The 25470-nt window shown below is 41.7% G+C and overlaps 1 protein-coding gene across 9 annotated transcripts in view; it reads left to right on the forward strand.

Moving 5' to 3' along the window:
- The window catches only part of cnppd1 (cyclin Pas1/PHO80 domain containing 1), a 77159-nt gene extending 52585 nt beyond the window's left edge, over window positions 1-24574 (forward strand). For 7 of the 9 annotated variants that reach the window (XM_069935915.1, XM_069935917.1, XM_069935919.1 and 4 more), the window contains one exon: window positions 666-11514. In XM_069935915.1, coding sequence (XP_069792016.1) covers window positions 666-1385 — 720 coding nt within the window. In that variant the 3' untranslated portion in view covers window positions 1386-11514. Of the gene's footprint in view, window positions 1-665; window positions 11515-24372 lie in introns of those variants that run through there. The other 2 variants (XM_069935916.1, XM_069935923.1) reach the window with 2 other exon arrangements.
- Window positions 24575-25470: the final 896 nt, after the last annotated feature.

Consider the following 25470-nt stretch of genomic DNA (forward strand, 5'->3'; position numbering starts at 1 on the left):
GATGAGAGAGAGGAGGGATGGCTTGGTGGGTAGAGGGGAAGGGAGGGGAGAACTGGAAAGATAGCAAAGGGGGAGGAGAAGGAAAAGATGAGCAAGCTTGGCAGAAAGCAGAGAAGTCCATGATAATGCCATTTGACCAGAGAGTGCCTAGACAGAAAATAAGATGTTGTTCCTCCAATCTGTGGGTGGTCAAGATGGGATAGTGCAAAAGGCCATGGACAGACACGTGAGTCTAGATGTGTGACTCAGAATTGAAATGGTTGGCTATTTGGAGGTCGCTGTTGTTGCGGGCAGAGAGAAGGTGCTCAGCGAAGCGATCTCCCAATCTGCGACCGGTCTGTCCGATGTAGAGAAGGCCACAAAGGGAGCACTGGATGCATTGAATAACTCCTGTAGATATACAAGTGAAATGTTCCTTCACTTGAAAGGCCTGTTTGGGGCCCCGGACCATGGTATCTCCAAATTTCCGTGATTTGCTTTTCAAGAATATGAAAAGATTCTCTCGTTTTCTTTGAACCTCACTATGGTAGTGGAGAAGGCCAAGGATGGACAGGTAGGTGTGGCACTGGGGAATTGAAATGGCATGCAACAGAGAGCTTGAGCTGACCATTTCAAACTGGTTGTAAACGTGGTGGTAAAATGCCTGTTGTCTTTTCATGTTGCAGGTTGCCTGCATGCTGGGCCTTGTATACTTGACCAGTGTTGCAGGAATAATCGCTGGTTCTGCAGTTGCTCGGCAAGCCTTATGCACAAAGGGCCAGGTGGACATGATCCCCAATGCTGAGAAATCCGCCTTGAGTCGAGGAGTTGTCCTGGATCAGATGAAATGCTCGCAGGAGGCCGAATCTTTTCCATCGTTCAACTCTGCAACCATTGATGTGGCCAGATCTCGGGGTTCTCCCTCCCGTCTTCATTGCTGCAGGTTGGAAAATGACTCGAGTGGCAGAAATTCTGGCATTGCAATGACGGCACTGTGTATATGGGGGACTGTCCTGACCTCCCTCACTTGCGGGACGGACCAGGGGAGCATCCAAAAGGAGTCCGGAATCCCACCATCCCTTCCTTGTTCGACTTGTTGTAAACTGCAGAGTGAAACTGGCCTCTCTGTCCAATGCAGGTCATCAAACCAAACATCCATCCAGATCGCCTTCCACCGCAAGCCATTGGAGCTGTTCGCTGCCTTCAGTTCACGTGTTACATTCTCCCCTGGGTGTAGAAGTTGTACAAAGGACAGGGTGATAGATGCAAAGCAGCCTCCTTCAGCTCCCAGCCTTGAGCGACTGATGGACGTTCTGTGTCTCTCTGGTTCCTTGAGGGTGAGAAGGTGCCCAATGGAAATAGCAACAGCAGTGAACCAGCTTGTGATACCTGTCTTACTCAGTTAGGTGAGCACTCATCCTTCCAGTACATTTAGAGTCACTGGTTGCAGTTATGATCGACCAATCACTTTTTTTTCCTCCCCAAAAAAACCAGCAATTAGGACCACCAAGCTGGTTGTTACAGTCAACCAGTAACGGGTCAACCAGTAACGGGTCAACCAGTTACGGGTCAACCAGTTACGGGTCAACCAGTTACGGGTCAACCAGTTACGGGTCAACCAGTAATGGGTCAACCAGTAACGGGTCAACCAGTAACGGGTCAACCAGTAACGGGTCAACCAGTAACGGGTCAACCAGTAACGGGTCAACCTGTTACGGGTCAACCAGTTACGGGTCAACCTGTAACGGGTCAACCTGTAACGGGTCAACCTGTAACGGGTCAACCAGTTACGGGTCAACCAGTTACGGGTCAACCTGTAACGGGTCAACTAGTAACGGGTCAACCAGTTACGGGTCAACGAACCTGGCAGCTGTTTCTAATTATATTAGTTCAAAGTAGATTTAACTCCTCGATAACTGATACATGTGTGTGCTGGCAAATTTGTAATTGTATCTCTAGGATAAATTTGTAAATGTGGGCTCTACATCCCGCTCAGTGAACATCAGCAATAAATTTGATAGTTTCAAAGTCACCTTCATTTATGATGAGCCTCGTACATAGCAAAGCAATGATTCCAAATGCTTCCTCTGCAGTAGATTGCTTTGCGATGTGACGACTTGTTCTGCCAGGAAATAGAGGATGCAGTGTGTGCGTGACAAACAGCACAGAATGAGAGATCTTGCCCTTGGTGCTGAAGGAAGACTTACCCATCAAGGACACTGAGCAGTGCTCTGGGACTTTCTTTTAATTCCACCGGGAGCGGGCAGACTGTAACTGTGCTGGACATCTCATCTGAAGGATCGTATTTCCACCTCTCCAATCGGTGCCGCATTTCAGCAGAAACCATCAAGCAGAACCTGTGACTGACTAAGGAAAAGATATCTGACGCTGGTAATACGGGTTACTTTTAAGTTGCATAACTTGGCATTTGCGGGATTTCTAGATTTTACATCTTTTGATACAGGATTTGGCTAGATGGTATTTGCAAGACAATGTTATACGGCTAGATGCTATTAGCCGAGGTTAGTTTTATATGGCTGGACGGTATCAGCCAAAATCCATGTCATTTAAAAGTCCATGAACTCCTGGGGGATCTCCAGAGTGAATCTTATCGTAAGACCGCTAAACTCTTGATTCCCAATTTGCCCGTGAGCCTGCCATTCTCGGACCACAGTCTCCACGCTCCGATAACAAAACCATGAAGGGTGACTTTTTCCACTCTGGTTAAACTCTTGATTTCTTGGGAGAGATGACCGTATTTAGTTTCTTTTTCAACAAACGCCTTTCCGATTGAATCGGCATTGACCTCATAATGTAACATGTCAGCCACCGTTACGTGTTCATAAAAAAAATCGAGTCTGGTTTCCAGAGAAGGCTGTTGTCATCGCGGATGTGCGGTTCAACGTAAACATCCCATCCACATTGCGATGCCCTCATTGACAGTAGTTCTACGATTCTATAATGTCTTTTAATTTGTATTTTTACTGCTAAGTGAAGAATTTTTATGATGATAAAGTTTGATGAGGGTATCTAGGAAATGGATGCAGAGTCCAAAAGGTTCACATTTTTGTTCACTGATGCTCGAAAACCTGAGGAAAAAGTGACCCAACTCGTGCATCTTCGTGAGCATGCACAGAACTAAATTCACTAAGAACGGAATTTTGTGCTATATGATTAGATTATATTGGCTTTTTTATTTACAATGCAGATCTGTTGTTGGGCTTTGAGAATCCTTTGTTTGAATCTCTAAATGTTTTCAAGGTGTGATTTTTGTTTTACGTGGGCGAATTTGGTTTTATTTCTTGTAATCATTTGGAGAGATTTTAAGATTCTGATGGAGGCACTAAAACAAATAGAGGAAAGCAGAAAAAGTGCCTCAAGGCAACTTCTTCAGTGATGAGGTTGTTTACAAAGCACTTGCTGGAGTGAAACACAAAAGTCTGCTGACATAGTAAAAACAGAAGGGCTGGAGGATCTCAGCCGGTTTTGCGGCATCTATTGGAGGTAAAGATACGTTACCGACATTTCGGTCCTGAGCCACTGGGCTTTACCTCCTTTGAACGCTGCAAGACCTGCTGAGTTCTTCCAGCATTTCTATGTTTTTACAAAGTGCTTGCTGCATAGTTGGCTTAAGGAAGTTAACTTGGGTCAGTTGCTGAATGATAAGTAGCAGGATTAAGGTCAGTTAAAGCCTATAGTATAATTTGTAATGAGTATTATTGTTTGTTTAGGTACCCCCTTACAGGAGAGATGTCTCCCATATTCTTCATTGCTTCCTACAAATCATTTACGTGGTGGATCCTGTTATGAGCCTAGAGGGCCCAAAAACCCAGCAGCAATAGATATTCACCAAGACAAATGGTTACTTAAACAAAAGTTGCTTTTAATTATCTTTAAACATGCAACTGGATCAAACTACTTAACCTAATTTAACCTCCTCTTAATTCTAAGCACACATGTATGTAATGTGTGAAAGTTTAGAAAAGTTCTTTAACTCACAATGCAATCTCACTTCTCATTTCTCCAAGTTCACTGGTTGCAGACAATTCTTAGACTGTGCACAGAATTTAACATTTATGAAGTTCACCAGGCTTTGGTGCTTGAAAGGAAAATGGTTATCGCTCAGGAACGTTCTTGTTGATTATCTGAGAGAAATTTGTTGTTCCTGGACACAAACTGGTCCTTTTTAATCAGCCACATTAGTGTCTTGCTGAAGAAATTTGCCCCATCAGGATTCTCCAGATGATAATTTCTTTCTTTCCAGATCACCACAGAGTTCCTTTTTGTTTCTCTTATTTCAAGTGAAACATTAGGCAGCCAGTCTCTCCTCTTGTATGGACCACAGGGCTTTGACCAGGCTGAACTAAGCACTCACAACCCTTCTTCAAAATGGGGTATTTCCACAAGCTTGCCAGCTTGTCCTGTTCCAGTCCCTGCTGCTGCTGAACTGAATTTTCTCTCTCTCTCTCTCTGTCTGAGAAAAGCCTATTTTACTCTCTCTGCTTGCAAAACTATATGATTTACTTAGAACAGCAACCTCCACTCAGACAGACTGTGGCTCTGAACCTAATCCTCCGAGTTCTTTCATCTGTTGCTTTTCTAAACAGCAGTCCATTAGTGAAGTCCCTTGGGCACTCCCCAAAGCTTTTGTGAAGGTATTCAGAGCCGCCCTGTCTAGCTTGAGCAGAGTTCCAGTGTTTTAAATGAGATCTGTTTTGAAGTGTTTGTATGTGACCTACATTAAAAAAAACCTGCCACAATTTATCTCCCAAAATGATAACTATATACAATATAAAACACAACTTATTCTGAAACAAACTGCATAACTATTTTGGGTCTCATCCTGAATTTATAGAACGATGACACGTTTAGAAATTGTCAGTGATCTGGTATGGCACTATATTCTCATATCAGACTGGCTTTTATATTGACTGTATGGCAATAAAACATCCAGGACTTAGCTCCAAGGACTGACCATAAGTTACTCCAAAAATAATTTATTAAATGAAAGAGTGCTCAATGACTTGTCTTAGTGTGCAGTCAAAATGGAAATGAATGGCTCTTCCTCTTCCAGGAAGGAGCTAATTGCGTCTATGTTTCTCATGAATTTATTGAATAGACCTTTTTTGAAGGATGAGAGAAAACTTCCCTCCATTTTTGTCCTCTTTATATTCTGCACCTCGTGCATTACTATTGCCTTGTGAGGGTTACAATGGTTCATTTATCCTTTTTGCCTCTGGCCACTTCACCCAGGAGTGTAGCATGGGGATACTTCCTGCTCCCAAACCCTCTCCTGTTCTGGGATTGAAGTATTGATTGCTGGGCCGGCATTTAGTGTCCAGGAACTGCACCAGATCTAAAGCTATCCTTCCACCTCCAATACACAAACGCTTCCAGTTAGGCCCATTATTGACCTTGATCCATTTTCATTTTTGAAACACCTGTGTCGCGCAGGAAGTTCCAAGATTGTGACCCATCACCAATGAAGGAACAGCGATAGTGTCAAGTATTTGAAGGGGGATTTGCTGCCCCTGTCCTGGATGAGAGAAAGTTCACAGATTGGGACATGTTTGGTGAACTTGCAGTGAACGTTGTGAAAAGACAAGACTGGAGAAGCTCAGCAGGTCAAGCAGTGCACTTTATAGAGCCAAGATAATGATGTATAACCAAGCCCAAAACAGAATTTATCTCTGCTCTATAAAGGACACTGGTTGACCTGCTGAGTTTCTCCAGCCTTGTCTTTTTATTTCAACCATGATGCTTGCAAACCATGATGTTTTGCTCCTTATAGTGAGCATCTCATCTTAACAGTTGGTTAATGACCTTGCAAGCACATCCAGTGGCGAGTTTGCTAATTTCGTGGAGTTTATCGAGTGTTACAGGCCCGTCGGCCCAACTTGCCCATTCTAACCAAGTTGTCTCATTTTCCTGTGTTGGGTCCAAATCCCTCTAAACTTTTCCTATCCATGTACCATGCCACTCACTTTGTCTACACTAGCCCCATCTACTTGCATTTTGTTCCTATCCTCTAAACCTTTCCTATCCATGTACCTGCCTAAATGACTTAAATGTTGCCATTATCCCCATCTCTACCACTTCCTCTGGCAGCTCATTCCACATACCTGTCATCCTTTATACGAAAAAGTTGACCCTTGAGTTACTTCTAACTCTTTTCTCACCTTAAATGTTTTAGACTCACTTGCCGTTCACCTTATCTATACAGCTCATGATTTTGCATGACTGAATAAGGTCATCCCTCAACTTCCTTGGCAGTGGGGGGGGGAGAGTCCCAGTCTCTCCTTCCAACTCAATCCCTTAAGTCCTACCCAATGTCCTTGTGAATCTTTTCTTCATCTTTCCTAATGCTGGGAGACCAGGACTATCCACAATACTTCATGTGTGGCTACATCAACATCTGGTACAGTTGTAACATGACGCTGCAGTTTCTGTGCTCAAGGCACTAGCAGATGACGGCAGCACACCAAGCTCACCCGTAGTCGCCACTTTCGGGGAACTATGTACCTCTACCCTTGGTCACTGTCCTCAGCACTCTGCAGGGCCCTACCATTTATTGGGTAAATCCAGCCCTGATTGTGGAGCACTGATGAAAGTATCTTTGTTATTGATTCCAGCACCTCTATCAGGATGATAATTCCTACAGCTATCCACTGGGCCTCATATCTGAGATGGGAGGATGCCTTTGAATCAGGCCCACAGTTTAATTGGCTACCAGCACAACTTTGAGGCATATGACTTGCCCTCTGGGGTGAGATGCAGCAAAGTAGTTTTGATACATAAAAACCAAAGGATTCTACCACTGTTTGCCCAGACAAAATAATGATAACAGCTGAACTTTTGCAACTTTTCCTGTACTGTTCTTTGGCACTGAAATCTCCCATCAATTTTTTTTTGTCTATCAATCTATCTCAAATATACTTAGCAACAGAGCCTCTTGGGTAGGAAATTCCATTGTTTCAATCCATATTAGGTTAAGAAATTTCTCTCAGTCCAGAGTGGCCAGATCCTTATTTTACCCAATAAATGGTAGGGCCCTGGAGACTGTTGAGAACAGAGATCAAGGATGGAGGTACATAGTTTCCTGAAAGTGGTGGAACAGGTAGACATAGTGTGACAGGCCCAAAGGACCTCAAAATCCAGCAGCAAGAGAAATTCACCAAGATAGATGGTTACTTAAACAAGAGTTACTTTTATTTTTCTTTAAACATAAAAACAGGATCAAACTTTAACTTATTACTATTAATTTAACCCCCAACTAATTCTAAGCGCACGTGTATGTAATGTGTGTGTAAGTTCAGAAAAGTTCTTTGATTCACAGTCCAATCTCACTTCTCACTCCTCCAAGTTTACTGGTATCAGGCAATTCTTATACTGTGCACAGAATTTAACATTTATGTATCTTCACTAGGCTGTGGTGCTTGAAAGGTAAATGGTTACCGCTCAGGAAGGTTCTTGTTGGTTTTCAGAAAGAAGATTTGTTGCTCATTGGACGCACACAAACTGATTTCTTCCAATCAGCCACTTCAGTGTCTTGCCGAAGAAACTTACCCCATCAGGGTTTTCCATATGATAACCTCTTTCTTTCAGGTCACCACAGAGTTCCTTTACTGTCTCCCTTATCTCAAGCAAAACATTATACAACCAGCCATCTCTTGTATGGACCACAAGGGCTTTGAACAGTCTGAACGCAGAACTCACAATTGTTAGGTCTGCTTTGTTCATGAATGAGTGAGACAAACACCAGACTGAGTCGAAATCAGGGTTCTTTGTTCTTTATTACCGGATTGTAACACTTGCGACTAACCATGTTAGTCGGAGAATGCATTCTGCCGTTATCAGCAAAATGGTGATTTTTTATACCCTTGGATACATGCTTAGAACATCATCATATCATTACTTGTCCAATGACTAAAACTGTTGCTATCCTTTCCCTGCTAGCTTCCTGCCTCTCAATCCATCAATGTCTCTCTTATCTTGTAAGTACAAGGATGCATTTACATCTTGTTACAGCCCTGTACAGGGCAGGGTAACTCCTTACACATTCCCATCTCATGATGTTTTACCTTACACAACCCGTCTTCAAAATGGGGTTTCAACAAGCTTTGAAAAGCCACTGCAGAAAACCAACAGTCTCTCTCTATTTCTCTCCCTCTCTCTCTCTGTCACACTTAGATAAAAACTTGTTTGAACCTCTGTTTACAAAACCACATGACCTTCCTAAAACAGCACACTCCACCAAAACAGCTGGCTGACTCCAAAAATCAATTCATGAGAGATGTTACCAGTTTCCTGAGATCGGCCCTTCCATTTGCACCTCATTGTGAAAATCTCCAGCACAGGTGGTTTGTAGGCACCACCTTATGCATAACTCTTGCATTTTAAAATGAGATCTGTTTTGGTGTCTGCATCTGTTTGTGACCTACACTACTCCCACAATCTATCTCTTTCAAAAATATATCTATATAAAATATAATATGTCACAATAGTGGCGTTTGGTGCGCTGCCTTCAGGGTCAGCGTCAGAATGAACATTAGAGAAGGGCACAGTGAAATGAAAGGGGGGGTGCTGTTGGATACTGGGACTTACTTGTTGACGAACATTAACACCATCCACCCCTCCGATGTAGGAGACAAGGGCACTGCTTTTATTGTGTCAAGCGTCACTAGACGCACACTAATCATGCTGGGTGCAAGTGGAGAGTTGCATGTGTCAGGTTAGATGCTAGTGACGTGGGAGGGAGTGGGGCATGTCTGGCAGCAAGTGATGGCTGTGACCATATGGGGAGGCAATGCCTGCAGATGTCTCCCCTTGGCAGTGACCTTGGCTGCCTTCATCTGCCAGGGCCTTGAGCACAGGAGCTGCAATGTCATGTTATAACTACAAGATGTTGATGAGATCCTTATTTTGAGACAGTGGACCCTGTTTCTATACATTCACAGCATTTGGAAATAGCCTCCGTGTATCTATCCTATCAAGACACTTAATATTACTGTATTTTTCAATCCAATTGCCTTTCATTTTTCTAAATATTAAAGGGCTTAGGGCAAATCTTCTTAAAGTCAGCTCAGGATAATCCCTCATCCCAGAAACAAGTCTACCGTAGGGAATGTAGACCAGGCTGTCCACACTCATCCCAGCAGTAGTGCACCAAGGTCGCGATCAGTGACACATATCTCTTTGCATTCAGTGATGGCTGACCAATGTTTGTCTTCCCAAATCCATGCTGTGACCAGCATAACTTTCAGTGACTTGAAAGGACGGCCAGTTTCCTCTGAGCACCAGTCAATCCCCCCACCACTTAAAAACTAGGGGAGCACGCAGACTAGCAGGGTTTGTGTTGAATACCTGCCTTGAATGATGAAAATGGGTGGGAAAGGGGGAATGAAGGAATTTTTAAAAAACTATTATGGTCTCCCATAACAGCAGATTACATCTGTCTAGTTGGAATGCCCCCATTGCAACGATCAAAATGTTAACTTGCTCTTAAACACCATCTGCCGGAGGAACTCTGGGGCGAGTATCTCTTCAGCAGATTGTGTTTGGATTCCGATTCCAGCATCTGTAGTCTCCTTTATGTCATCAGCATGCTCTTGTTCACTGAACAACGGTAACAAGGTATTTCAAGTAACTGCCAGATATATTAAATAATCCAAAAGACATCAAGAATGCGTGTTTTCACAGTAAACTCAGAAATGATGGATCTTACCAAATGAAAAGAAATCCTACGCCCTTCTGTTGTGTCCCGCCCAAAAATGTTTTTATTGAGAAAGACAAAATAAAATGTACAAGCAACAAATATGTTTTACTATGACTGACATTCTTTTGAAATGAGAGCAAGAGACTAATTGGTCAAATTGTGGCCTGCCTCCATTGTTTAGATTTATTTATTGTCATGTTCTTTTGCGTGCAGTTCAGAGATTAGAGCCTCCACGCTCTGGCACTGTCTAGCAAAAAATAGTTCCTGCAGAGGCAGTGTGTGGTCAAGGGTCACACATTCTCTTTTGCTGGTTTGAAGGCAAGCTGTAGCCCCCATTTCCATCTGTATGTTCTCCATCACACTTCTTGATTCCAATTCACTGAAGCTATTGACATCCACAGTTAATGAAAGGCCAACCTACAGCCTGCCTTATTCAGCCACCTTCACTCTGCTGCATCCGTACCACCCCAGCAGGCCTGACATCAGCATTCCTTCATCTTAGGCCTCAATGAATGACCTAGTCTGCTGAGATCACAGTCAATTCTTTCACTGAACACAATGCAAGTTGCAGTCTCCTCATTTTGGCCCTCAGTTCACATGGATTGTTTGGACCCTGTAATGTTCCCCGTCCTCCTGAGTACTTGTCAGGAAATCCCAATGCAGTCCCTCAGGGTTGAAGGTAACTTGCTTCCACCCCATTTCCTCAGGTTCTGAGGTAGCTGATGAAGCTTGTTTGAGATCCTGTGTCTGCCGCAGGTGAGGCAAGAACAGTCTGATGAGGTAGGTTGTATGGGAAGTGAAGTGCATTCTGCCGTATCCATTGTGCTCCACACTAGCAATAAGAGACCTGAGGTTCTCTGCAATCCCGGATACTACTACACAATCATGATAAATAATGGCCAGAAATTAAGAATTGGCTTGCCTGCAAAAAGCAGAGGATACTAGTAGATGGAACATATTCTGCCTGGAGGTCAGCGACAAGTGGAATTCCACGGGGATCTGTTCTGGGGCTTGGGCCAGCAAGTTTGGAGATTACATGAAGGTTAGAGATTTTGTGGATAGTGTAGAAGGTTGTTGTAGGTTACAACAGGATATAGACAATACAGAGATGGACAGAAAAGTGGCAGATGAAGTTCAGTCCTGATAAGTGAGGTCATGCATTGAAACAAGTTCAGTACCCGAATGGGGATACCCAAATTAAATGATTCTTCTCTGGCTCATGCACATGATGGCTTCCCTGATAAATGTATGAAATTATTTTTTTTAATTGACGTCTAAAACAACACCAGATGTTAAAAGCAAGGAAAGGATCGACTTGCACAATGCTGTTAGGAGACCACTGGAAAGAATGAATTTCCTCATTTTGGTTTTTGGCTGAAGATTACTAGAGACATGAATGCATGGGAAAATGTTGGAGGGTATTAAAGGGGTAACATCTTTGTTCCATGGGAACTCTCCACTTGGACTAGTGTCGGTGAAATACCAAAATCTGCAGACACTGATTGTATTCAAACACTGAAATGCTAGAACTCTGAGAGACCAGCTGTGTCCATAGGAGGTGAAGCAATCTGGCCCAAAACATCTTTGCCTCTTACGGACGCTGGCAAGACCAGCTGAGTTCCTCCAACATTTGTGCGTTTTCATGACTATTGTCAGGTCCTTCAAGAAGGGAAAGGGAGGTGTTGCAGGATGAGATGGCTACTGAATAACACGGGTCACCATGGGCATTGCCTCTTACTGGATTGTTTGATCAGTATGTTTTCTCTCTCACAAGTTTTCTTTCGTATGATTGCACAAAATAAAGTCGCTTTTTAACACGGGTCAAGTGCCTCCTTTGGCTGCCAGTACTTCTTGTTGCTGACTTGCATCTCACGAGTGAGATGAAGAATATTTCCTCTCCACAGAAATGGCGGTGGCAGGATTCAGCACAGCGCTTCGCAAGCAAAAGGAGGTCTCCACGGGCGGGACTGAGTTGGGGGTAGCAAGCTGGATGGACAGCACCCACGATCTTTGTAGCAGTGGCCAGCACATTGTTTTTTTTATTGCCCTCCCATGTGTTGGAGGGTAGAATTAGAAGGTGCCAATAGCAGTATTCTGACTAGGTCACCCTATTAGACAAAGTGGGCTCTTCATTTAAGAAAGGATGGGCTGACGTTAGAGAAGGTTCAGAAGGATGATCCGGGAATGAAAGGTTTATATGAGGAATGTTTCACAGCTCTTGAGGTGTACTCGTTGGAATTTAGGAGGGTTGGGGGTGGGGGGATCTCATTGTAACATTTTGAATGTTTAAAGGCACAGACAAAGTAGATGCAGAAAGGTGGTTTCCCACAGTGGGAGAGTCCAGGACAAGAGGGCACAACTTCAGCATTGAAGGGTGTGCACAGAACAGGAATTTCTTCAGCCAGAGGGTGGTAAATCTGTGCAATGTGTTGCCACAGGCAGCTGTGGAGGTAGATAAATTCCTGATTAACCAGGACATCAAAGGTTATGGGGAGAAGGTTGGGCATTAGGCCTGAGTAGGGAAATGGATCAGCTCATGATAAAATGGTGGGGCTGGCGCAGTGGGCTGAATGGCCTATTTCTGCTTCTATGATTTTCTAAAGGTGGGTGTGGTACAGCTTAATGGATCTTTCTGTGCCTGTGGAAAAAGGAATATGACTTGTGCCAGGAGGCTGAGCAACAAGGAAAATGGTAATCCTCAAACAGCAAGATGCAGAGGCAGCCCGGAGATAGCAGAATCTGAAGCCAAACACATTCTGCTGGTGGAACCCAGTGGATCGAGCAGTATCAGTGAGAGAAAGAATGGCCGATGCTTTATTGAGATTGCTTTAAAGTACAGCCCAGTGTAAAGTGGACAGAGTGCAAGGGACAGTCCCAATGTAGAAGATTGCAACACAATACAGGCCCTTTGGTTCCACAATTTTATGCCAACTTACATACCTACTTAACAATCTAAACCAGGGCTGGGCAGCCTATGGCCCGCGGGCTGTATCCGGCCTGAGCTACTCAGAGTGTGGCTCCCTGCCCTCTGCAGGAGTCTTCTCTTCACCCCCCCCCCCCCCCCCGTACACTGCACAACAGTCTCGCCCGCCCTCTGCTTAAGATCCCCCCGTGTCATTCTCTCCCTCCCCCCATGGTGTTGTATTTTCCTCCCCCCCCCCACGGTATTGTTTCCCACCCCCACGGCATCACTCTCCCCCCCCCCCACAGTGTAGTTCTCCCTCCCCCCTCCCACGGCGGTGGTCATCCACCCCACCCCACCCCCCACAGCGTTGTTCTCCATCTCCCACTGTGACATTATCCTGCTGTCAGAATCTTCTCCTCCTCGTGAGACCCCTCTGTTCTGTGAGAGACCCGTCTCTCTGAAAATCCACATCTCTCTCTGCCACACCACCTCTTTCTGTAACATCCTTTCAACTTATCTCTGTGTGGTACTCCTCCCCGCACGCCCTCTCTCTCTCTCTCCCTGTTTCTGTACTTGAGACTTTTTCTGTGTGTGTTTATGATACCCAATCTTGGTGAGACTCCTCGTCTCTCTGCAATCATCTACCTCTCTGTGTTGGACTCCCTCTCTGAGTGAATCCCTCTCCTTTCACACCGCCAATTCCATGTGGGTCTGTTCCTGGAAATCGCGCTGCGTGAAACGTCCCAACCTGGCAGGGCGAGTTAAATTCAACCTGTCTCTGACACCTGGTGGGGGCAAGTGTCGGAGTCCAGCCGAGTTAACTCACTAATCGCCTTCTGGTAGTGTGAAAGAGCATCCTGCTCTCACATTGTCACTGCTGGAGGCGGACCCCCCCCCCCTTAAAATGCCGGGTTACTGATTTACAGGGAAATGATGATGCTGTGTGAAAGGCTCCAGGGGTGCCACGTGCCCAGAAAGTTTATCCACTTCCGAGGAGGGTTGGCGATATGAAAGGGGCTTAGTGTGTGGCTCCCCCCTATCTGCGCATAAATTCCCCCTCCCACTCTGTGACACATCCCTATCTCTGTGCAAGATCCCCCTCTCTGTGTGAGGCTCACTCTTAAAAATATTTTTATCTATGTTTTCATGATGCAAAATTGAACAGTGCAGTTAAATGTTGTAATGTACAGTTCAAAAGAGAAGAAAACGAAATAAAAACCTTATAATTCAGAACCCCTACCACTAAGCAAGGTTAAAACCTGACACGTAGGAATCAAGTAACAACAAGCACAGCACCAAAGCTTCAGAACAACCCAAATTCTTTAGGTTATGATAATAGTTCCATAAATGGGCCCATGTCTTAAAGAAGTTAATATTTGAATCTAATTTTTTTCTAAACTTAAGCAAGATATTTAACCATTGTGTAGGTGGTGTGCTCTTTCCATTTAATCAATACCCTGTATTGCACATCAATGAAGCAAAAGATAAAATTTGGTTTTGCGATAAAAGGTCATCATCTTAAAATTACCTGAATAGAGCAATTAAAGGACAAGGTTTTCATTTGAACTTAAGAACCATGTTGATGTATCTTTCCAAAATTATTTTAAACTAAGGCAAGTCCAAAGAAGCATCACCAATTTTACATTTGTCATAGAGAGAATTTAAAATCTGAATAAAAATGAGACAAGTTAACTTTAGATATGTGTACTCTGGGGACCACTTTGATTTGACAGTCAATGTTGTGCATGAAAGGAGGTCGAATTAATCAGATTACACCTCATCTGGGAATGAAACGTTCAAATCCTGTTCCCAATCGTTCTTGAGTTTAACTAAAAGGCTATCCTTAAATCAAGCAAATTGTTATAAATAAGAGATATTAAATGTTGATGAGAAAGTTGTAAATCAAAAAAAAAATTACGAATGTTTGCCTTGAGGGGGGGGGTGTCTCATGAAGACATGGAGTTAGCAACATAATCCCTACTCTCCCTGAAAATGTTTTAAAAAGAGCCAAAAATAAGGAAAAGTTTAAAAGGACATTGAAAAAAAGCATCGGAAGAGTTGGAGAAAAGAGCAGGATATCATCAAAAAAGGGAAAACTTGTTATTACAGGGCTGGCGTCAGAGAAAGAAAAGGACAAGGAGAGAGAAATAAGGGCGTCCTCAAAGAAGGAGCATGGAGTTGTTCGGAAGCTGGTTCTCCGTAGTGAACACCAGGGAGCTGGGGAAACCTTGAGATCCTTTTCCCAAAGTCTTGCCCAACATTGGCCGTTGGCAACTGAGGAAGAATATCTACTGCGCAGGCGCAAGGAGTTGTGCATGCGCAGAGAAGAAAAAAAATGGAGGCTCTTTTAAAGAAATATCCTGAACCTGACAGCTCCAGGCCAGAACCAAGTGAAGAACTGAGAGAGGTAGAAGTTGAATTGGACAAAGAACAAGGATTCAGAGAGGTTGGTAAAGAAACTTTACTATTGGCTTGGGAGGTCAAAATGTATCTGGGTAATCTGTAGCGTCCCTGGAAGAATAATTGCAACAGGCTCTTAAAGTCATATCTGATAAAGTGACAGAAACCAGAGATGAGAATGATGAGGAGCAGAAAACCGTAAAGCAAATGGATAAGGAATTAGAGTTATGGAAGAAAGAATAAAAGAAAATGAATTGGAAATACAGCAACTAAAAGAACAGGAGAAAAATTTGCAAGCAGAATCAAAAATAATGAAGGAGCATTTGAGTCAGAAGGTGGACACTTTGGAAAATTACGGTAAAAGAAATAACAGCAAGATTGTGGGGCTGAGAGAAGGCGATGAAGGTCAGGATATGATGACATTTTTTACAAAGTTGGATACCACAAGTACTTGGAATGGAAGAATTTAAAGGAGACATTGAAATTGAGAGAGCGCATAGAGCTTTAAGAACAAAACCACAAGAAGGTCAAAGCCCTCATCCAATATTAGTTAATTTCCTCCGCTGTGAGGTGAGAGAGAAAGTGCTGGAACCAGCAGCAGAGCAAGTGAAGGTAAGACCAGCCCCAATGACCTACAATGGAAACAAGATCTTTCACCCAGATATAAGTTTTGAACTGTTGAAAAAGAGAGGAATTTAATGCAGTTTAAAAATGTTTTGAAGAAGGGATATGCATTTGTTTTGAGATATCCTGCTATATTGAAAATTTTTCCTTGATGATAAGCGTAATTTTTTTTTCAGATCCTGATGAAGTGTTTGCTGAATCTTTGCCTGTTAAGATGGGAAGTAAGGGGTAAAACAGGAAGAATATATGTTTATTTGACTTTTCTTTAATTATAAAGTTAGGGATTTAAAACATTAATAGGTAGTTAAATAACTACAAGATGTATGTAGAGGCTAGATAGTACAAGATTTGGGGGAGGTGCAAAGGGAATGTTTGCTGGCTGCCACCGAATCATGTGCGGGTGTAGGTTGGATTAACTCTCCTATTAAATAAAAAGGGTATCTTTTTGGGGGAATTCTGTCATTTCTTATTTCTTAAATTTTCTATTTTCCACACATCTATTGGTATAATAGATCTAATAAGGTATAATGCATTTGTTATATTAAAGAGGGATTTGGAGGATGAAGGCTAGATGAGTAGGGGGTTAATTTGATTGAAAATGATTGGGAAGATTAACGTTATGTTAATGGGGAACAAAATCAAAACATTTAAAAAAAATGAAAAAAAAAACTTTTTTTTTACAAGAAATGCAGGAAGGAATTAGATAAATTACAAAGGAATTGGGTGGGTAAAGTAGTGGCAGCCTCATTTAATTCAAAAGCTCGAAGAGTCGCAATATTGATAAATAAAAATCTGCCAGTTAAAAATGTTAAATGTAGAGAAGGACGATGCAGGGCGGTATGTTGTGGTAGAACATCAAATCTACTCCAAAAATTGGACCTTGTTGAATTTATATTATCTTTAGAAAATAGTCAATTTATGCAAGAGCTTTTTATGAAACTGTCAAATGCCAATGGTAAAATTTAGATGGGAGGAGATTTTAATTTGACATTAAATTTAAAAATGGGTAGATTGGGAAAATACGTAGGAGATAGTAAAGTGTCTAAAGAAGTAAAAGAATTAATGGTAGATGTGGGACTGATATGTATTTGGAGGAAAATGCCTATGAATGAAAGAAATTATTCATTTTATTCTTTCCGACATAAGACATATTGACAAATTGACATTTTTATTGGCAGCTCAAGTTCAACCTAGAGTACAAAAGATGGAATATTTGACACACACTATCTCGAACCATTCCCCTTTGTTATTGTCAATAGTATCTGAGGAAGAAAAAAAATTAGTGATATAGATGGAGATTAAATAAGGTATCGATGAAAAGGAGAGTATTGTGATTTTGTAAGAAAACAAATCAATTTTTTTATGGAAAATAATAAAGATTTGGTAAAGAACAAATTTGTTATATGGGATACTTTAAAGGCATATTTAAGAGGACAAATAATTAGCTATATGGCAAATTTTAAAAAAGGACTATTTAAAGGAATTAGATCAATCAGAAAAGGAAATAAAAAATTAGTCCAAATGAAGAAAGGAAGAAATTAATGTAAAGAAAAAAGGTCAAGCTTAATATGATACAAATATATAGGGTTGAAAGAGATATTTTGGAAACTGAACAGAGGTATTATGACCTGGGAGAAAGAGCTCATAAGGTGCTGGCATGGCAGTTAAAGAAAGACAAGAATGGTCAGATGGTTTATAAGTCAAAGGAAATAAATGAGAATTTTAGAGTTTTATGAGAAGTTATACAAATCTGAGTTAAAACAAGATGAAATTAAAATAGAGCAATACTTGCAACAAATTTAATTACCAAATTTGCATAAAGAGGAAAGTAATTCCTTTACAGAAGCTGAAATATGAGGTTCTGAAAACATTGCAAAATAATAAAGCACCAGGAGAAGATGGTTTTCAAGTAGAATTTTGTAAGGAATTTAAGGAACTATGCCCATTTTTAAAGCGATATTAGATCAAATAAGAGAAGTAAATGATGTACCAGAATTCTTTAAGATGGCATTGATAATGGTAATACCAAAAAAGGGGAAAGGTCCATTACAAACAGCTTCATATAGACTAATATCTTTGTTGAATGTGGATTATAAAATTATATCCAAATTATGGGCTAATCGTTTGGTTAAGATACTTCCAAAATTAATTAATATGGACCAGATGGGGTTTATTACAAAATGAAAGGCAGCAGATAATATAGTGAGATTTTTAAGTCTGATAAATGTAGCTCAAAAAAGGAAAGCTCCAGCAGGAGCAGTAGCAGAGCCATAAACATAGTTTGGATTGTTCCATTGAAAGTTTGAAAAAATGGACGTTGCCCAAGAAGACACCTGTTCGAACAAACAGGAGGCTATCTGCCATAAGTGGTTTCTGAAGAAATGAAACTTCGAACAGAGCCAGTAGTGATGACATGTCATGTGATTACGACCCTTCAAGAAAGTATCTTTAATATAATGAACCCGTTTCATCTGAAGTCAGAAATGCAGGCACATTCTGTAAGAAAGGACTGCTATTATGTTCTCCTTGTCAAAGGAGGAACACAGGATCAAAGTGGCTTTGGAAAAGATGGCCACTTCAACTACCTTTCTTTGTTAAGAGAGAGCAGGACTACTGTGCCCATTTTAATGATCGTTTCGTCTAAAACCCTTGCCTGGGTTTGTGAAATCATCGTGGAAATCACAAGTTGCATAACCTCCACACAAAAGAGGGGAACGGTGGAAAGATCATTCATGTGAAGAAACATTTCTCTGAAAGCAACCCTTCAAGAATTTGTGAGATTTGAGAAATCTGATGACTTCGCCTACTTTTGCACAACAGTTTAAAGATTCTGAGTTTCACCACAAAAGACTTATTAGACTGAACTTTGAATTGGAATCATGCCTGAGCTGTAATGGTCTGGGATCTCTCTCTCACACACACACACTCACACGTCGTTGGGGTGAAGTTTAGTGTTAAGTAAAAATGTTTATATTACTAGTAAAAATTATTTTGAAGATACCATTGTCTTGGTGAATTTCTATTGCCTCTGGTCTATGTCGGAACAGATAATAGTACATAACCACCGTTTCGGGCTTGAGGCCTTCGTCAAATATGAACATCAAGAGGCTAGAGAGATTAAAGATAAAGATACATAACAAACTTTTTGGGCTCGAGCCCTTCATCAAAATGTAGGTCTTTTAATACGTTACATAATTTAAGGAATAGTGAAACGTTTCTGGGTTGTTTGGCTGTTCCTTTTTAACTTGTGCTCACAAAGGGAAACAGGACTCCAGACACTCATTGGTTGTTTTACAAGAGTTTCAATTTGGAGACCTATTGTTAGATGTTATAATTCTTTCCTTCTCTTCATCTCTCTCTTTCGACATTATTATTTTCCCTTTGATTTGTTCCTCTTCTTTGAGAACAAAAGTAAGGAAGTCATGTTGCAACGATATAAAACTTTGCTAAGGCCACACTGGAAATACTGCTTTGTGCATTTGGCCACCCCAGCAACGGGAAGGATGTGCTGGCTTTGGAAAGAAGAGCTTGACCAGGATCTGGCCTGGTTTAGAGGGTATGAGCTCTGGGGAGAGATTGGACAAATGTGGATTGTTTTCTCTGAAACGCTGGAGGCTGAGGGGCTGAAGCAACAACTGCTAAATACACGCTGCACAAACAATGGATTTTAGCAAAGACCCTGTGTCGTCATTTTATTCTTCCTCCCAGCAAATCTTACTCAACCCACGACCCGCACTTCCCTATTCGACCTTCCCCGCACGTTACCGCGACACCCTTTCTGCTCCTTGTTCCGGCCCCACACATGCGCGTTAACCACTATGCGCTTCCTGCTCCCCGTCCCCCCCCCCGCCCCCGTGCATGTGCGTTAACGTTTCCCGAGTATCGCCACTGCTGCGTTACCAGTGGTGACCAGCCCCATGCAAGGCCTATGTAAGCATGTGGCCGCGACAGGGAAACGTGGTAGAGGTGTATAAAATCATGATTGGCGCTGATAGGGAGGGCATTCTGAATCTTTTCCCCAGTGCAAAGGCATCACACACCAGAGGACGTGTGTTTGAGGGGGAGTGCGTTTAAACGTGATGTGCAGACAAATAATTTACAAAGACAGTAGAAGGTGCCTGGAACAGGAGTAGTATTTAACGGGCTAGAATGACAAGTGAATATGGAGGAAAATCTATCAAGTGCAAGTCTTATTTATTGCAATGTGGCAGTAAAGTTGTCAGGCCATTGCTGAATGTTGAGGAATACAAAACTTTGAATCTTTTGTAAACCAAGAGGGGCTGGGGAACTTAGTGGGTCATCTGATGGAACAGTTCGGGCAAAGAACAAGGGCTATACTATCATGGGAACCCCACAGCCTGAGTTCCCTTTCAAGCTACATGTCAGGCTTCCTGGACAGTTTATTCCCATTCCTTAATCAACCTTCAGTCTAAATCCTGGAACACGCTCCCAAACAGAAATGTGGGAGTACATTCAGCAGACCTCCATGGAGAGAATCAAGAAGTCAACAGGTCCATATCAGAAGTCAATACAGAGGATAATCAAAACAGTTGAGATGATCACTTGGGTCTCCCTTTCCTCTATTGACTGCGTTCAGTGGGAATGTTGCTTAGATAGGGGCTCAAAGAATTATTGAGGAACCTTTCCATCGATGACACAATATTTTTGACCCACTCGCATCGTCAAGTTTATTGTCATCATCTGATTGTAGAAGTACAACCCGATCATTCTCCGGTTGTAGAAGTACAACCCGATCATTCTCTGGTTGTAGAAGTACAACCCAATCATTCTCTGGTCATCGATGCAGATTAGGAATGAGTTACAGGAGCATCAAAATCAGGTCTGGTCACGCTGGGGAAACAGCCTCTTCTCACAGACTGTGAGATTGATGAACAGGTATCCTGTAACCAAGTAAATCATCCCAAAATATTTATCTATGTATGTGTGAGTGTATTATGTGCTGTGTCGGGTGTGCATTTTGGTCCAGTGAAATGCTGTTTCGTCTGGTTGTATATGTTCAGTCAGATGATAAGAATAATAAATGTTAAGGGTATCCCGGTTAGTGTAGCACTTAGCACAAGGCTATTTTAGCACCAGCGGTTCAAATCTGGGGCTGTCTGTTAGGAGTTTGTATGTTCTCCCTGTATCTGCTTGGGTTTCCTCCAGATGCTCCGGTTTCCTCCCACCTTTCAAAATCGTACGGGGGATGCAGTATGCAGTGAGGGGCACAAGCCCGTGGGCCCAGAAGGGCCTGTTACGTGCTGTACTTTGAATTTGAAGACTGCTGTTTAAGGGTAAAGGGACCTGACCCAAAATGTTGACTGACCATTGCTCTCCAGGGAATGCTACTTGAGCCACTGAATCTCTCTTGCCTCTTTTGTTCAGGTCATGCAGGAAGCTCACTACCACCTTCTTAAGGGCAATTGGGGATATGCAATTGAATCAACCCTACTCAAGGATGTCCATGCCTAATAAAATTAAATAATTATTTTTAAATATTTCCTATATACTGGAGAATGATATAGGCCATTGAGCCCATTGCCTCACACCTTGTCTGACTGATTCAGCAAATCCAAGAGTAATGTATAAGGTAAGGACGACAGGATTCTTTCCCCACAGGACTTGTGCTCTGTGGCCACCTGGAGACTTCAAGACCACGACTACCAGCAGCAAATACAGCAGTGTATCAGAATGCATTACCATATGCAGATTTTTGGTGGTCAAGCCTGTGATGTCACCTGACCCCCACCCCCCCCCCCTCCCCATTCCATTCCTGCATTCCAATTTGCTGGTGCTCTTGGTATGAACCAATTAAAACAAAAGAAGGATTTTGAAGGGCTTAACTTCACAAATCAGTGTTGAGCAGTAACCAAATTGGTCCGATGATGGTCTAGTGTGGGTGTATTCAGCCTTCTGGATCTCGATGGTTTGATCATTACAATTATTTCGATACAGAATATTGAAATTTGCTGAACAAAGAGCTATGGAACCTTTTGCAAATTCAGTTTGATGATTATATCCAAAGGACATGGTAAAAGCCTAGGATGAAGTAAGGTAACTTGGTAAATAAATCTACCCCATTATCAATGGTTGTATAAGTGATTGCGTTATCCAGAGGCCTGAAACACTGATCTATCAACGTGTACAATTATTGCAAATATTCTGAAATTAGGCTTAGCTTCTAGGAGGTCAAAAAATAATTGGTTTTTGGATCTTTATGTAGATGAAAATCATCAACAGATGCAATTGTTTGCTTCATATATTGTTTTAATTTCACTTAATAGGGCATTCTCTTTAGGCAACCTCAACCCTGCTTTTGAACGACGTGCAAAACTTAGTTTTATCCTCTTGTTCAATTCTAGAATATTTTTACACCATAGTTTCTATCTCAGGTTATATCCTATCCCAATAGATCTTTATCAGGCCATTTCTCAATCTGGCTCTGAACTTGACACCCAGCCATGTTGAAAGTTGTTAGTATAGATCGTGGGCAGATGAGCAACCACAAAAACACTGCATTTTCAAAGATATAAATCAACTTTCACTGTTATACATCAGATGGTACAAAATTGGAATTTCCTGCAATTTGAACAGTGAACTTCAAATTTGTACCTTGTTCTTTTTCAATATTTTTATTAACATTGAAATTTCACATCAAAAGTACAGAGTGTGTGTGTTAAAAGTCAGAAAGACATATTACACTTATATCATTTCATCCAGGGCACCCACATTTTTAATCAAACAAATGACATTATACTAATATTTTATTTTATATAGATATATATATATATCTATATAAAAGAAAATCTAAACCCACTACTAAAAAGGAAACAGTTTGGCCAAAAAAAGAGAGAATTTGTATCACAGCGATAAATCACCTCATTAGTCAACAGTTCTACTTCATATCAAATCAAAGATTATAAAGGTCATTCAGAAAACGTCCCTACAGTGTTTGAAAAATTGAATTCAAAATCGAAAATGGAGCATCTAATCTTTTAAGTTTAAACATGACGTGACGTCACATAGCCGTTGAGCATGCACAGGTGGGGTAACATCTCGACTGACAACAACGCCCACCTAGCCATAAGAGAAATGAAAGCTAATTTAAATTTATTCATTGGAAGGATTTACATTGATAAGATTTAGTTTAGGAACATAGGAAGTAGGAACAGGAGTCGGCCAAAAATGGCCCATCGAGCCTGCTCCGCCATTCAATATGATCATGGCTGATCTAATAGATGACCTAACTCCACCTCCCTGCCTTCTCCCCATATCCCCTAATTCTTCTATCACCTCATTCGGCTCAAAAAACCTTCCTACATCTATCCTATCCATACCCTTCATAATCCTATATGTTTCTATAAGATCTCCTCTCATCTGAACTCGAGCGAATACAATCATATTTGGCTTTTCATTCTGACAGTTGAGAATTAGTGGTGTGATCATGAGGTACCAGTAAATAAGTATTATTATGTATATTTTGGCAATACTTGTTGATCAGGCTGAATTTTTTTATGGCAGCAGATTTTTTATTGAACATTTAATTATGGGCTTTTTTTCATAGATATACATAATAAACTTTTCAATATAAATATATATAATAAACTTTTTCTTACAAAAAACAACCCACCCCCCCCCCCAAACTTTCATAATATAAATCTGTAGACTGTCAGGACTCACATTTATATTGACCATAAAATTCTATATGGGGAAGTCCCATATTGGATAAATACCATTTATACTATAGCAGCATCTATTATTGTCTTTTTTTTATTATTATAATTTTAATTGGGCCACTATATGATCCAAATATGGTTGCCATATCTTAATAAATATGTCATACTTGTTCTTTAAGTTGTATGTAATTTTTTTCCCATGGGTATGCAACTCTTCATCTCAGCAGCGAGTTGTCTCATATCTCTCACATCATCCAATTTAAATTCCATATTAAATCAATTCTCTAAAGTAAAATGAAACATCATTGTAACTCCACTCATAAACATATATTTAATAATAACAGAATTCCCTCTATGACATTAAAGAATATAACACCACTGCCCTCTATCATACAAGATATGACTCATTGCCACAAACAAGCCCTTAAACAGTGGCCAACGGACTTTGGTAGGTGGAAGGGAGATTAATTTCACAAAACAGTTCTATCTGTCTCTTAATGACCTCACAAAAGTCTTTCCTCTCAACAGTGTGGCAATGAGATGCCATCTATGCACATTTTTGTGTTTTCCATTATCGCAATAGTTAAAATCAATGGCGAACAATCTGATAGAAGTTTTGCCAAATATTCCATTTTTGTCACTCTACCTTTTTAACTGGGTACACATTAAAAACAAATCAATCCTTGTATGTTAATCATGCACCCTTGAGTAGAATGAATAATTTCTTTCTACAGGGTTAGGTTGCCTCCATATAATCAATCAAATTTAAATCATTCATAAATTATAATGTCATTTTAGCAGTTTTTGCATTTGCTATGGGCAGCATATTGGACTAAAATAAAGGTTAATTGGTGCTGTAAATGATCTCATTATGTTAGGAGCAGAAGAATACAAGGAAGGTTGATAAGCATGTGTGAGAGGGAATGAGTTGGAGATGTGTAGGGAAATAAGGAGGGAGGGGTAGGTGATTATTTTATTGGGACCTTGCATGGACTTGATGGGCTGAATGACCGCCTTGTGTACCAATGGCTCAAGCAAAGGGCTTACTGAGTATGTGTTTTTCATTGTCATAGTTACATGGCATGGGAACATGGTTGTTAACTAGGTCGATGCTATCTTGGGCACCACACTTCATCAAGAACATCTACAGGAGGCAGTGTCTTAAGAAAGCAGATCCTATCCTCAAGGACCCCCACCACTCAGGCCATGCCATCTTCATTCTGCTACCATCAGGAAAAAGGTACAGGAGCCTGAAGATGAACACAGCTTCTTCCCCTCCATCATCACTTTTTATGCAGGTTTGGAATTATTTATTTATTTATTATAAAATATAATTTATAACAATTGTTGCCCCTATAATGCTGCTGCAAGACAACAACTTTTGTGACCCATGTTCATAGTAAATTCTAATTTTTATTCTGAAACAGACCGTTCTGCCCATCCATTTTCCTTCCTTTGGCTTGGCTTCGCGGACGAAGATTTAAGGAGGGGGGTAAATGTCCACGTCAGCTGCAGGCTCGTTTGTGGCTGACAAGTCCGATGCGGGACAGGCAGACACGGTTGCAGCTGTTGCAGGGGAAAATTGGTTGGTTGGGGTTGGGTGTTGGGTTTTTCCTCCTTTGCCTTTTGTCAGTGAGGTGGGCTCTGCGGTCTTCTTCAAAGGAGGTTGCTGCCCGCCAAACTGAGGCACCAAGATGCACGGTTTGAGGCGATATCAGCCACTGGCAGTGGTCAATGTGGCAGGCACCAAGAGATTTCTTTAGGCAGTCCTTGTACCTTTTCTTTGATGCACCTCTGTCACGGTGGCCAGTGGAGAGCTCGCCATATAACACGATCTTGGAGACGTGACCCACCCAGTGCAGCTGGATCTTCAGCAGCGTGGACTCGATGCTGTCAACCTCTGCCATCTCAAGTACTTCGACGTTAGGGATGAAAGCACTCCAATGAATGTTGAGGATGGAGCGGAGACAACGCTGGTGGAAGCGTTCTAGGAGCCGTAGGTGGTGCCGGTAGAGGACCCATGATTCGGAGCCGAACAGGAGTGTGGGTATGACAACAGCTCTGTATACGCTTATCTTTGTGAGGTTTTTCAGTTGGTTGTTTTTCCAGACTCTTTTGTGTAGTCTTCCAAAGGCACTATTTGCCTTGGCGAGTCTGTTGTCTATCTCATT

This window comes from Narcine bancroftii, chromosome 4 (assembly GCF_036971445.1).
Source record: "Narcine bancroftii isolate sNarBan1 chromosome 4, sNarBan1.hap1, whole genome shotgun sequence".
Taxonomy (NCBI): domain Eukaryota; kingdom Metazoa; phylum Chordata; class Chondrichthyes; order Torpediniformes; family Narcinidae; genus Narcine; species Narcine bancroftii.